The sequence below is a fragment of the Pygoscelis adeliae genome, unplaced genomic scaffold (assembly GCF_000699105.1).
Source record: "Pygoscelis adeliae isolate BGI_AS28 unplaced genomic scaffold, ASM69910v1 Scaffold14, whole genome shotgun sequence".
NCBI lineage: Eukaryota > Metazoa > Chordata > Aves > Sphenisciformes > Spheniscidae > Pygoscelis > Pygoscelis adeliae.
In genome coordinates this window covers 3,783,823-3,798,681 of record NW_008825109.1, presented here as the reverse complement: position 1 = coordinate 3,798,681, position 14,859 = coordinate 3,783,823, and the positions used below count along the sequence as shown (strand labels likewise).

General features: G+C 41.4%; 1 protein-coding gene across 1 annotated transcript in view; it reads right to left on the bottom strand.

The window, feature by feature from the left end:
- Positions 1-14,859, bottom strand: part of KATNAL1 (katanin p60 subunit A-like 1) — a 32,735-nt gene that overhangs the window by 16,415 nt on the left and 1,461 nt on the right. The window contains exons 2-3 of the mRNA XM_009327742.1: positions 5,919-6,079; positions 3,793-3,961 (exon numbers count right to left, since the gene is read on the bottom strand). Coding sequence (XP_009326017.1) covers positions 3,793-3,961; positions 5,919-6,079 — 330 coding nt within the window. The remainder of the gene's footprint in view (positions 1-3,792; positions 3,962-5,918; positions 6,080-14,859) is intronic.

Genomic DNA, 14,859 nt, shown 5'->3' with positions numbered 1-14,859 from the left:
GAAGTGGTTGAGTCACCATCCCTGGAGGTATTTAAAAGACGTGTAGATGTGGTGCTGAGGGACATGGTTTAGTGGTGGACTTGGCAGTGCTGGGTTAACGGTTGGACTTGATCATCTTAAGGGTCTTTTCCAACCTAAACAATTCCATGATTCTATTTAAATATAAAACAACAGTCAATCTCTAGTCTTGAGGGATCCATAAATGATTTGCCAGTTGACTGATACTTCTTCTTTCAGTACCACTTGTTTACATTCCCCTTGCTGCCCAATTCCTCCCCACCTTACAATTCTTCTACACCACACACTCACTACATAAACTAATTGCTTCCAATGTGGCATCCAGGTAGATGAATTCCTTTCTCTAAGACATTAACTAGAACTCTATAAAGAAAGTGCTGGCAAAGGCAACACCTTTGCTTAAGAAACCATATTTCACTTTATTCCACTTTCCAGTTAGTCCCAAGTCTTAAACTTTTCATCCATTCTAAATTTGTTGTAAAACTTTGCACACTGTTTAGATAAAATTAACAACTCCAGTTGCCTGGATCACTTTTCCTTTCCCCTTCTAAATACAGGCACGGTCAACACAACTCGCCATTCACATGAGACAACAGCATACCCAATAAATTTTACTGGAAATCTCTGCTCCCAACCCTGCAATTTCACCTACCAGTTCTTTCAGCATTCTCGGATGGAGATTATACAGCCTTCCAGTCCCAGTGCGTGGAGGCCTATGCTTCCACTTAAATGCGACTACCTCATCTCACATCTGATGACGCACATCAGAATAATCAAGCGAAAAAAAAAATTAATTTTTTAAGTCATATCTTCATCGATTTTAATATTCACTTCACTGACATGGCAGCACAGCCCTTGGCTATTTCATATCCTTTGCAATATCTACCATCCTCATCCACTGACAATCTAAAATAATCTAAAGAGCACTCCTAAAAACGGGTTCTAGTGCTTAGATATGGTATTATGCAATTTCTAACAGACATACAGGTAGCATTCATGCTGCCTCTTTAAGCTGAACTATTGAACAGAAGCTAAAATTCATGGCAATGATTCAGCAGAAGGTACCCTGAGAACAAGCCTAATAATTTCCAGTGGAACTAAGAAGGAAGAAGCACTTGAAAGCAGTATTTTAGAAAAAGGAACACGTAAATATAAGGGTTTAGTGGATAAACACCATCCGGTGGGTTGCAGTTCAAAATTATTTTATATAGCACTACAAAAGGTCATTTCACAGGCATAGTCAGGTTAAAACTCCTTATCCCAATATGAAAATAATTCATATCCCAGAATGAAAAGATGATATGGTCTGGGGAGGAGAAACGGTGAAAGAAGGCATTTGCCTCAAGTGAGGTAAAACACTTCTAAAACATACATACTATGCCTGTATTTATCTTGAAAAATATCACAAATAAATATGCATATTGCATTGTGATATTACAGCCAGGACAGCATACAAGCTATTACACTGCAACCAACATCTTAGGAAATGGATATGGCATCTAAGTTCATTACATGTTCTAAGTAGTCCCAGCCAAGCACTGAAACTCAAGAACTACAGAGCTGAAACATTTACTATGAGAAAAGAAATACCTGGTTACTTAGTTTGAAGCTTCAGTTTTGCCCTATTATTTTTAACTGAACATGAAGAGTTACCGAACCTCTTTGATTCAACATACTAGGCTAGAGAGGTACGCTTCTTGTAGCTTTAAGTTCACAAACTGAAGAACTTAAACACTTGCGAACTAAGGAAGGATAAAACTGAAAGGGAAGTTAAACCTATTTTCATGCCTGTGTGTAAAATATGGAAAGTTGCACTAACTTCTTTCACTTCCCACGCCTGGCTACTTCCTCTTTCATTCAGAATTTTCTTCAAAGGAAAATCATGGATCTCTTACAAAAATCATCATATAACACGTGAGAATTTGTAACCTGGGGTGATTTTTGCGTACATACCCCAGACAAAGAAAGTAAAATAACCACTAAGTAGCTAGACAAAGGGGAAAATAAGAGAACATGTATTGGTATTGTTTGAAGAGTAGACATATTTTCCTTCTGCCACCTAGTGACCAATTTATTCAGATAAAAGCAGCGTTTAAAATGTACCATATTAAATGGAACACCTTCATGACTCTTCTTCCACCTCACACCAGTAGTCTTGCTAATCACATTATTCCCAGAGACAAGTATTGTACAAGTCATGTTGTTGTGGGCTCCTTACAGTAAAGCCCTATAATGCTCATCACTGGAAAGCTTCGAGAGCAGAGTTCACCCTCATTAGAGCTAAGGCTTTGAAGGCTGCCTTACACAAGCACATCTGGTGAACCTGTCACACACCATGACTCCAATTCCCTGTATAGCTGGCAGAACTGTAAATAATTTCACAGATCTTCACAAGCTTTTTATAGCTTGCAGAATGCACACTTGTTATTTTAAATCTTATGGATCCAGGGTAGAGAGATTTCTAAAATGCTTGATCTGTGCAGTCACTCAGTGGCACTGCTGAAAATGTGCCTGGCCCTACCTACTGATGGTAATAAGGGCTGGGATTACTTAATATTTTTCATGCGTATCAGAAAAGCAATTCATGATGGAAAAAGCATATCTTTGAGTTCCTTCTGCGCTGTGAAGAAGCAACCTGTAATAGAAAGGCCATGAAGGGACTAACCAAATTCATTTGGAAGAAAACTGGCCGAAATACTTTCTTATTCATCTGTCAAGATCTGTACAATACGTGTGCCCCCCATAGGAAGGGGCTTCTCGTATCTGTCAGGAAAAGCCACTACGGTACACTCTCGACTTGTATCATTTATACCACAGATTCCTTGGGTTCCTGGCACTGACTCCACCGTTAAATTTAAAAATGCAAGTGTCTCAGAAACAGCAATTTGCACACAGACATTTTTTTCAGCCACAAAACCCTGCCTTTGACATCACTACTTGATAGTGAATCACTGTTTCTCCTATTCTTTCACTTCACTGCTGCTTCTTTTTCATAGGTCTTCAGAGGAAATAATCTCCAACTCATTCTAATTCATGTCATTGTTTTTATTTTCAAAACAAATCCTTTCCAAAAAGCATCTTCCTAAATGCTATAATAAATACAAGCCCCTTTTCATAAACTAAAGAAAATGAAAGCTGCTAAGAGTTTGCTTTTACTACATCTCCCTCACATCATTTTCAAATACATAACTTCAAGTAATTTAGCACAGATTTACCTAGCATCAATGCATTTACAGAACTGACCTGGACTTCTAGGCACACCTAAATTTTACTATGGTATGGCAAAGGCAATGGTACTGTGGAACTCTATTCATAATGCTTAAATTCTAGAGAAGGGCACTGGTCTCACTTTTGCACTTTTTACATGGAAATCTTTACAAAAGACATGAATTGCATTCCTTTAAAAAAAAAAAGGGTGGGGGAGAAGGAGGAGAAGGCACTTTACGCCTGATTGACGCTAACAGATTAGAGTCAAGCCCATGGTCTGAGATGATAAGAAACCCCCAGCAACAGGCCACCATGCTTCCTCCATATCAAAAAATCTCAAATCAAGACACAGCAAACATGACAGAACTTTCCTTAATTTGGTGTCATTATTACTAAATATCCCCATGATACATGCTTTGTCCATGAGGCAAGAGGAAAGTTTTCTTGCACGGGATTATTGTGGCTTTTTATTATTATCTATATTAAATAACTAAAACTAAGAATGCTTCCCTTTGCCACATGCTGCATCATAACTCCTCCCCCGCCACGTTTTTTCCCACTTCTTACCTTGTCATCTCTTCCTCTAGCTCTAGATTCCCTTTCGCGGCTGCCTGCAGACTTCTCACCCTTGGATACCGCGTGTGCTCTGCCCGCAGGCCCACGGGGCTGCAGTCCTGGTGACTCTTTCCTCAAAGGTTTTACTTCTCGGTTGGGACGTTTTATCTGAGGTGGAGCCCTAACAACAAGCAACCACAACAAAAGCATGCTAAAAACAGTGAAAAAAGAGCAACATTAAGAAGGAAGGATTCTAATATTTCATTAATTCTCTTAGTGCATTATTACTAAAGCTGACAAGCCCCTAAGTCTTATCTCCCTATATCTGCAAATCCAGCAACATATTTCTGGTTCTGTCTGACACCCAAAGTAATAAAAAAGTACAAAAGGAAAAGAAGTTTCAACAGTGAAAAAAAAGAAAATTAACAATACTATTAGGTCAGTACTCCTAACCAATCTTACAACAAACCAATACACATGTAACAAAAGAGGAAACAATTTAGTAAAAGTCTTCAAATTGTAGTTTCCTCTGACTCCAAACCAGGAGATTGTATTAGGCTACATTTATATGCACACGTTCTACGCTACCAGATGACATTCCTGGTAAAAAAAAAAAACCAAACAAACAAAAACAACCCCCGCTGGCTAATAGCTTTGACAGGCCCCAAAACAAAGAAGGGAGAATTTTAAAACAATCCTCCTACCTCTGACTTCATTCCCCTGTGTGAAAATGTCAAAATGTAAAAATTGCCTAGAAAGCAAAAGCAAACAGAGCTGAACTGCAACCACCTATACTTGTGTGCGTCACCCACAATGTCAAAGAGAACTCAGCGGTGGCACGAGGAGAAAGACGAGGTGTCAGTCATTTTGCTCTAGGGATTGGACTTGAAATATAGAACTAAAATAAATGGCCAGGAATGTCACCCAACTTTAATTAGTGTCCCCTATTAAATCTTCTACTGATTCTTGTTTTCAGTAACTCAAAACTTGCTAACTCCAAAAACAGTTTCCTGGAATATGGCTTAAAAAGAGTACCTACTTAAATGCACTGCTAGATACAACTGCTACATTTTGCTTTGTACACATTTTCATCAAACTTAACAGCATAGAAGAATGGCTAATTTTCCTTACTTATTTGCACAAGATTTAAATTCCAGCTTAAAAAAGCGGATGAACTATTGGGCCTTTACCTCTAAGAAAGATACAAGAATAAATATAGCTTGCACTTCATGTAACGTTACCACAAAAATTCTGATAATCATTTCTACCACTCACAAAAGTAATCAGCGTTAATGTTATTTTACACTTACATTCTTAGGTTTTTTTGAAAAGCGAAGATCCGTTTGTTTGATAATCATAAAGCATATAAATTTACAAATAAACTTGGCATTTCTTTCTGTTAACCAAGATCTCTCATTTTACTTTGTTCCTTTGCTTATGTGACTATACGACATTAAAATCCTTTGCTATTATAAAGTTAGAAAAACGTTGGCATGATAAATCTTATTTTTGTTTTTAAATTGGATTTGTTGTTTCCAACAACCTGTGTCAAGCTCTATGAGGGTGAAAATAGGGATTTCAGAAAATGCACAAGCATCTATTTTGAGAAAACTATTAGCTAACTAAAGTTACCTTAAAAATGATTACAGAAGAGAAACACCATGTATAACAGAACATGTTTAGCAATAAAACTAAGCAATGGATTAAACACAGGTCATATTATCTGTAGCTAGGGAGTGATTTCTAACCACCATGTCTTTCAAGATCCTTCAGTTCCAGCTCCTTACTGACTCCTCAGCCATCAATGAATTCAACTGCTTAAATAAACTGAAATGGAAATTTTCTCCCTGCACATGAGAAAGGCAACTGTCACCAAAAGCCCACTTACCTCTCCAGCAGACTCTAGTTCCAGGCACTTAGCTAGTCACTCCTACCAGAATAAAGGAGTGACTTGCTTTAGAACTTCAGCAATAAATCTGACTGTAGTTTAATTACTTTTTTCCTCAATTTATTCTTTATTACAAATGACTAAGGGGTAAATGAAATGTGATTTTCACGTTACAAATGCATTCAAAAAAGAACATAACATTATGGCGACCCAACTTTATTCCACCCACTCTGCTTGAGCCTCTCATTACCTGTGTTCAGCTGGAACAGGAGGGGGCCAAACAGCGGGGTCTCTAAAAGGCTCATCTTGACAGGATACAGGGATATCTGCAGGCCTGTCCATTTTAAAACTCTCTAAAGTGTTGACAATGCTTTTAACTTGTTCATATTCTTCAACTAATTCTTGTCGGACCTTGAGAAATACATACATTATTTAAAAATTGTTACAATTCAAACTTTTTTTTAAAACCGTACCTCAAAACATATGTTACCCTCAAAAGCAGGGACTCCCAAGCCCTTCCATTCACAAACCCCACACCTATCAGGCTGACAATAGATCTTTAACAACAGCATAAACAATTGAATCTCTGTTGAGTTCATCTTCCTGCTTGCCAATGTCATGACCAGACACGATTGTTAACGCAGGGATCACTCTTCCATAATGTGCTGATGCTTAGATTTATGTGTGCATGTTGACATGTATGCACACATACACACACTTTTATACCAGTAAGGGTGCTGTTGGCAGATCTTTAACATATTTGCTACTATTCTGGCATAAAAGAACTTCTCTGATTACAGTCTCCAAGGTCCTAGTTATAAAACTGGCTAAATCATTAAAATATAATATTACAAAATAAACTTTGTGAGGGGCACAACATCGCCATACAGTGAAAGTACAAGCCAATTCTTTGGTAGATTGCAAAGATTAGAACAGAAAATGCTAACTTTAACACCCTATAGCATAAGTTCAAATGATAAGTAAAGTAAGTGAAATAAAAATGAGAGGAAATTATGTCTCAGAAAGAAATCAGGTTGAAGAATTATGCAGCTGATTTTTGTACTTGAAGTTTCTATTGCCACTAGTCAGGGAATTAGAACTACTGCAATAATTTCAAGATTATTATTCAATCAACAAATACTTGATATTTGTTCATTTCAATTTTCTTCCATGAAGCCTAGGAAAAATAAAATCTGTGTAGAAATTTGCTAAGTTTTAAGTGATACGGCTTGTTACAAGCTCAAGTTTTGTATGCTAAGGTCACCGGTTCTTAGTACACACCAGCAGCAAAGAACTGCATTGTACATTCTTGCTCAGAAGCATAAGCTTTCAGTGCATTAGCTTAAGATGTGCTAGGACTCACCTGAGTGCACTTGTACTGCACCTTACCAGTCTTCCACCTATCACTCAATGATGCTTTCCATCCTGTGCGATCAACCTCCATGCTTACTTTGGTTTTTACCTGCTCGATGGTCATAACACCCAGATGTCACCTCTTCACTGAAGTGTTGGTGCACAGCTAAAACTAATTCATGCATTGCTGTGCACGCCTGGAAATCAGTATTGGCACTCTGCAGCTAGGATTACCTTAGGCCAATGTGAATCTCGCTTGTTACAGGCTCGCAGCTGGAGCTACAGAGACATCCTGAACCTTTCCATCCACTGGAAAGGCACATAGGCTCTAAAAGCTCTCACGAAGAAACACTACGGTGAGGATATTTGCAGGCTGCCGCCAGGCACACTACTGAGTGAGGCTACAACTAGCATACACCACAAGGCTGAATCAAAACCCAGGATCTGAAGTCAGCTTACAAGAAAGCCAAGGAAAGACACCAGGCACCCAGCTGTGCTCACGTCATGTATCCACATGAAGAAGAGCTGGGAAAAATATTGCCTGGGAATGCTGCAACAAGGCTTCACTTTGTGGCAAACAGAGGAAGGCAACTGAGGACAGTATCAAAAGATGTCAATGAAGTTGCCTGAAATCCAGACTCTTTTTGCTGTGCAGATTCTGGGTAATCAAGAGGATCAGGAGAATAGAGGTCTGCAAATCCAGCCTGTCTGCTGAGATTACAACAGCAGCAAATCAGGGAACTAGTACTAAACAGCATCACATCTTAGGACTGTTCTTCCTAATGGTGCTTACTGGTGAAAAGATGTGGCCCGTAGCCTGAGATCTTACTGTCTCCCTCTGTGCTTGGAAAAGAACCATGTTGGGCACATGCAGGGTGCTGTGTCTTGTCAACACACTTTTAGAAGCACGCCTCTTCCAGCCTGATTTTCACCTGCTCGTCCCACTTCTCTCTCACACTCTCACTTCCCCTCTCAGAATGGTGCCTTTCTTCACCTGCCCCACTCTACATATTCAAAACAGCAGCAGCAGCCCCCCACTTTAGGTGGGGGGGCAACTTCAAGACAGAAAGCGCTGACATAACTGTTTGGTGGGTAAGGTGTAGAAAAGAACAAATGATTAACGACAGCACTCAGTAACAAACACACATCACCTCTTTCTGGAAGCTACAGTTCTCCTAAAATACTACCAGGTACATCCCACAGCAATGTATCATTCTGCTCTGTAGTATTTTCCAGGAATTTTCCCACTACAAGGACAAATTAGGAGATTTCAGCAGCACAAAGAAATTCTTCTCTGGTTTAAAACCCTGTTTAAGAAGAATATACGTAACTGCTGTCAGCAAGATTATCAGTAAGGACAGAAGCAAAGCGAAGGGTAAATCCGCAAGGCCCTGCACAGTTCTTGCTACACTGCATTTACTTCACCAGGAGCTCTACATGTATCTATACAAAAGGAGCCTTAGGTATGGGAAGAGCTTGATCATTTCACAGGGCAAAGCAGCCTTCTTGCTCGTTCCAGATGGGGTAGCTGTATCTTTCCAAAGACACAGGACATCCAGCTCAGGCAGGATTGCTCTAGTAAAGACAGTCAATGTTTGACATGGCCCCCCCGCCCTGCTTTCCTCTCTTTGCTTTCTCATCACACAATCAGCAGACATATCCCCCAGTGCAAGAACTTCCAGCTGAGTTACAAATGTGATTGATTACTAACTTGGTTCCTTCAAACTGTCTAACATGCATCCCTCCTGTCCAAAAATAAATCCAGCCAAACAGCTGCTGTGAGGTACAAAGGAATGATACAGCATAAATCCTCCAGGGCACGGCTCCATGAAAGACAGCCGCTTCCTACTCCAGTGCTCCAGGAATACAGACAGGATTCCTCCTATCACCCTTCCAACACATGTGGAAAAGTTGGTGGAAAACAACTTGCCAGCACTGAGGGCTGTAGTGCTGTCATTCAGCTCTCTTGGACCAGCAAGGAGGGCGGTATCTGAAAATTGAGACAAAGCGAACCTTTGATGCCTTGGAAGCTGAAAACAGACTAACAACTGCTGGCCATCTCTTACCCAGACCTGAGCAGACCAACCCCTGAAATAGACACCCTTACCGCTTACTCAGTAACTGGCAAACCAACCAACAAAAAACCCTCAATGTACTCAAACGACAGGACCACAAAGGAAAACCACCTGCTAAATTCCTAGAGGCCTTAAAGAAACCAAGTCAGATGAAAAAGGTGCCGAAAGAGTTTCTTGCAGCTGAGAAACAAATAACCCAGACACGAGCCAAGAAGGGCTGTGTCGTAATTACAGAGGTGACTGAGCACCACCTTTGAGTGATCAGTGCTACTCTGAAGCAACCTCGGAAAGCTGCAAACAGGAAAATCACTGATCTGGACTCACCCAGTCTCTGCCCCCCCATCACACCCCTCCCTGGGGTGCCAGAACACTTAGAGGGCTCCAGCTCAGGTTCTAGAGGACCTGAAGAAAGCTTTTAGGTTATTCATGTTTAAGCAGTTTCAGGAGATAGTGTGGGCCGAGTTAACAGCTCACCACTCCCCAATAAACAGGAGGATCTTGCTTCTACTCACTCTTTCTCCCCAACCACACTCTGCTGCTGCTCTTCTGGATTCAATTCTGGCATCTCAATACAGTAACCCGGCTTGGTAAAATGGCAGAAAATTAGCCTAGGAGGGTAAAAAGAAAATAAAGGACACTTTTGCTGGGTTAGCAAGCTCCACTGGCTTGCTATCCTATGATCAGGTGAATCCCAGGACAAAGAATGGCAGGGTGCAGAGGAGGGAGAGAAGCTGGTACAGCTGGAGGGAAGACTAGGTGGGGAAGACCTTCGCCTCTCTGGGCACGGCAGGATGTTAACTGGGTTCAGCTACTGTGTGAAACTGCCTGCTCCCCAGAGCCACGCTCTGGTACACCAGCCGCCCCTGCCAGCCACATCACCTCCTCCACAGAAGCAGCATCGTGGGCATTGGGTGATGTTGGAAAGCCTGATAAAAAGCCTTTCAGCTCAGGGGATGGCCTCACAGCTTTGTTTTGATGTTCCAGCCCTAAGGATTTACAGTAACCAAGCAGAAAACACATGCTAACATGGGTATAAAACACAGTGACCAAGAGTTGAGTTCACTCTTTCTTAGTGGTAGTTCCACAAACCATTTCAGGGAGTTCCTCTGTATTTCACAATCTGGCAACTGTTGTACCTTTGGCATCACCAGCTTTTATTTGCTATGCTAGAGCTTGTAATTCTAGACAACTTCCCATAGCAATAAGCATAGGTATTTGTACCTTGGTAAATGCAAAGAAATGTGGGGTTTTGTTTTTTTTTTTAATTATATCATGCTGGAACAAAACCAATCAAGTTTCTATAAAAGTGTTTTCCAAACCTGGAATTACTGCCTGCAATTAGTGTTAGTTATTCAACAAGCTCCATTTTAAAAAAGTGAAAATAATAATTCCCTAAACCAAAACGGATGCCCTGTAACCCAGTCTGATCTCATGGAGTCAAGTATAGCTCCTGTAATCACAATTCTTCATGAGTTACCTGCAGAATATTCCTTAATTACTCATGAAGTAACCTACAAAGTGTTAATAAAACAGGTATGTTTTATTAAATGCTTAAACCAACATAAGCACAGATTGACTGAAATGTGTTTAAAATCTAAAAAAAAAGTAAAAATCATCCTTTATTCTTTAAGCAAGAATACAGTGCACCTAATCACCTGCTCCAGTGACCATGGTCAGTAAGGGTGCCTTGCTGGCTGCTCCAAATGCTCTGAGAATCGTTTAACTCCTCCCTCAGCTCCGGCTGAGGCTCCTGTGCTCTCAGATATTGTGCAACACAGAGCACACGGTTATAACATGCAGCAGGTTTTGCTCAACAGCCGCTGGCCTTGTTGTAAGCCAGTACTATCTCCCGGGGGCACGCTCTGCTGTCATTCTGCAGCTGCTGAACTGTCACTGAGGCAGCCCTTTCCTACAAGCCAGCTGTCTAGTAAAAAGACTGCAGCAGCCAAGAAACTCTCTCAGAATAAACAGGGGGAATGTTAACACAAGTAAAGTTCACAGTAGCGGTCATGAGAGTAAACCTACCTTTTATTGTTGTTAAGTGAAAAAAGAGGTGAGTTACTTCTGATTTTGAATATTTCCAGTCCCAGCCTGCATTTACATGGATGAATATGCCTACATGTCAGCCAAACCTCAAAGCACAACAAAGAAGTAACTTTCTTTTTCAAATGAGCTCAGAGGCCTACGGGTGAGGATAAGAATGGAGCTACACTCAGCCACCAAGGAGCAAGCTGGGAACTCCCTGGATGCAAAACAAGTAAGGGTCTCAAGAGCAGATCACCCTTGATATCCTCAAGCCAAGCTACTTATCAGACGATCAATGACAATGAATTTTCCAAAGGATCAGCGAATTCTTATGTTGTCACACTGCTGCTTGGGTGGACCCTCCAGGATGCATCTTTTGCCCTTTTGAAGTTCTGCAGGTTGTACCACACTAATAATCAGTCCCTCTCCTCCAGTCAGCACTGATTTTGAAGTCCCAGAAGCAGTACTGCATCAAGTGGAACTGAGCCAGTCACTTGTTCCCAGGGGAGCAGATGATACATGTTCACATTCCTCCTCCTCCTAACTATCAGCACCAAGCACAAGGAACCCTTGAAATCAGGATGCTCAGTTGCAAAGCTGAAGCTGTCTGACTGTGCGACATGAAACACAAGCCACCAAATACTTTCACAGAATATCATTCTGTCCAGACCAACCTGTAGAAATTTGAAAACAATGACACCTAAGCAAAGGGAGGTAGATCAAGAGCGTTTGGGAGTCTGACCCAAAATCACAACTACTTCTGGTTCACCTCTGCTCTACACTGCTCAATAAACTGCTGGAAAAATCCTGTGTAGTACACAAGGCAACAAAACAGATCCACCCAGCATGAGGTACCTATTCAGGACAGAACACCCACTGTAGAGAAGTGACCAGATTGGGAGAACAATGGTTCTTGTGACAGGTATGAGTTGGTCAGCTGCAGAGCCATGGCTGTAACTATTCTTTGAGATGTCACTCATGAATATTCCTATTTTATGAGGGAACATGTACACAAACACCTGAAACAGAGTTCATTGCCTCAGAAGTACCAGTAGGACAAACACACTGTTCGTGCACTGCGCACAAAGGTACAGAAAGGAAGGGCATGCTTCATACTGCCAGATCCCCTCAGCACCAGTGTCCCAGGAATCCTTCAGGAGGTTCCGGACTGTGAATGTGCATGCAGACAGTACATGTCAAAGAAGAACTGGTTTAAGTAACAATCTTCTCCTTCAAGCACTTATCTACATGGACATTCACACTGTAGACCACTCCCAACAGTAAAAGCTCTACCTACCCAGTGTCTGCTAGAGATTGCTGAACTCCACCTCCAAAAGATACCAGTGGTATCATCCTCCTCAGACTCCTCAGAGGATGGAGAAACTGAAGAACCTAAAGAACAGGCTAGTTCCACACACCAGAGGAGACAGAATTTCAGGTAAAAATCAACTGCATTGATCTCCTTAACCATGACCTAAGCGTTGCTTTGCTTCTCATGCCACTTGCAAGAAGCATACAGGTATGGGCATCTTTTGCTTCTGCACATTACTGGTACCAAGTGGGTTAGATCTGAATTTTGCTGAACTTACATAATGTGTATGGCATAACTCCTTCATGAGAATGATCTAAAAAGAATATCTAAATATTATTTTAATATTGTGAATCAGTGTTTCTTGTGATCCAACTTTTGGTTTAATTTTTTTCAGAACAGGCTGTCTGTCAGACAACTACTGAATGTGACTGACAGTTTGGATGTAGCTGCTGTTGGAGCTGGAAAGCCGTGCTAACATCCAGATCATCAGACTCCCTCTTAGCCTGTCTCAAGGTGTGAGAAAGCACAACAATTATTTATCAAGAGTGGGTAAGAAAGCAGGTCTACCTCTATAGGTCTCACCAAACCATTCAGGTGCAGGTATGGAAAAGCTAGTTGTTCCAGGGCTGCATTTTTTTTCTCTCAGGGCTATATAGTTTTGTTCCCAGTGCTATGGGTAGTCCCATAAATGAATGAGAGGGCAAACAGCCTGGGGATGAAGCACTTTTTTTTTTTAATTATGCTTCTTGTATTTTGGTGTTTGTCCCTGAGCTGGGACTGGCACCAGTAATGGCAAAGCAATATTCTGACAAGGCTCACCTGCTACCGCTGTGTTGGGAAGTCTCAGAATTAACATGATCACACAATGTGACAGATGCTACCCCACCTGCTGCTGATCTTTCTGGGGACAGTTCTCTAAAGCATTTATGGGACACTGTCAGGGGCTATTCTATTTTTACCTAAAAGGGATAATTTCCGAGAAGGTGCCAACTTGAGATCCTCTGCTAAGGAGCCAGCTGCCTTCCCCAGGGAATAATCCTGGAAACCGTGGTAATGGTCCTTTTTTACTTGAGGCTTGTCTCCAATGTACAGCATGCATTCCATGGTGCACAGGCTTCTCTGAAGCACTTCAAACAACACACAACATCACAAGACTTGAAGTAACCTTCACAAGATAAGAGCTGTTAAAAGTTTAATGGAAGAATCAATGTCATCGGAGGAAACACTAAATACTAGAAGTGAAGGCAATGCAGTGATGCAGCTGCAGAACAAGGAAAGCCTCATGCTCTACCTTCACGTGAGCTACAAGTTCGGCAGGAACTAAGGACGCGCATGGGGCATGAACACCTTGTATCAGCATGCCCTGGGGTAAGGAAGAGCTTGAATTCAAATACTTGAGTGTGAATGTCTCCTATACAACATTCAGTTTATTACATCACCAGGAAAGCTACGCACTATCACTGCTGCTTGTACGTGCACATGCTTTGCAGACAAACTCTTAATAAGCAGACAGACTTCTACAGTTCTATGATAAACACCTATGAATAGTACTGTCATTACAAAATGATTGCTAACAATGTTGTAGCTATCAGTACACAAAATACTCTATGTTAGTGTCAGATGATTCAAGCACAAAACCATAACCAAAGCACCTGATGTAATAAAAAGGAAAAATTTGCTTCTGTTTTTAAGTGACATCATTTAAACATAGGATATTTAGAAAAACTCTTCTTGAAACCATCTCTTCAGCTACTTACTGCAAAATTATATCTTTTCTAGGAGCTATGTTCTTCTTTCAAAACATAATATTTATGCAACATGAATTCTTTATTCTGGAATACACCTTTATATGTTTATCCTCCCTTTTTTTTTTTTTGACAGAACACATTTTGTACAATGAAGAATAGGACCTGACTAACCTAGTGGCCTTCTATGATGGAGTGACTACATCAGTGGACACGGGAAGGGCTACAGATGTCGTCTATCCACACCTCTGTAAGGCCTTTGACACGGTCCCCCACAACATCCTTCTCTCTAAACTGGAGAGGTATGGATTTGATGGGTGGACTGTCTGGTGGGTGAGGAATTGGTTAGATGGTCGCATCCAGAGGGTAGTGGTCAACGGCTCAATGTCCAGATGGAGACTGGTGATGAATGGCGTCCCGCAGGGGTCCCTATTGGGACCGGTACTGTTTAATATCTTCATCAGTGACATAGACAGTGGGATCGAGTGCACCCTCAGCAAATTTGCAGATGACACCAAGCTGAGTGGTGTGGTCGACACGCCAGAGGGACGGGATGCCATCCAGACGGACCTGGACAAGCTTGAGAAGTGGGCCCATGTGAAACTCATGAGGTTTAACAAGGCCAAGTGCAAGGTCCTGCACCTGGGTTGGGGCAACCCCTGGTATCAATACAGGCTGGGG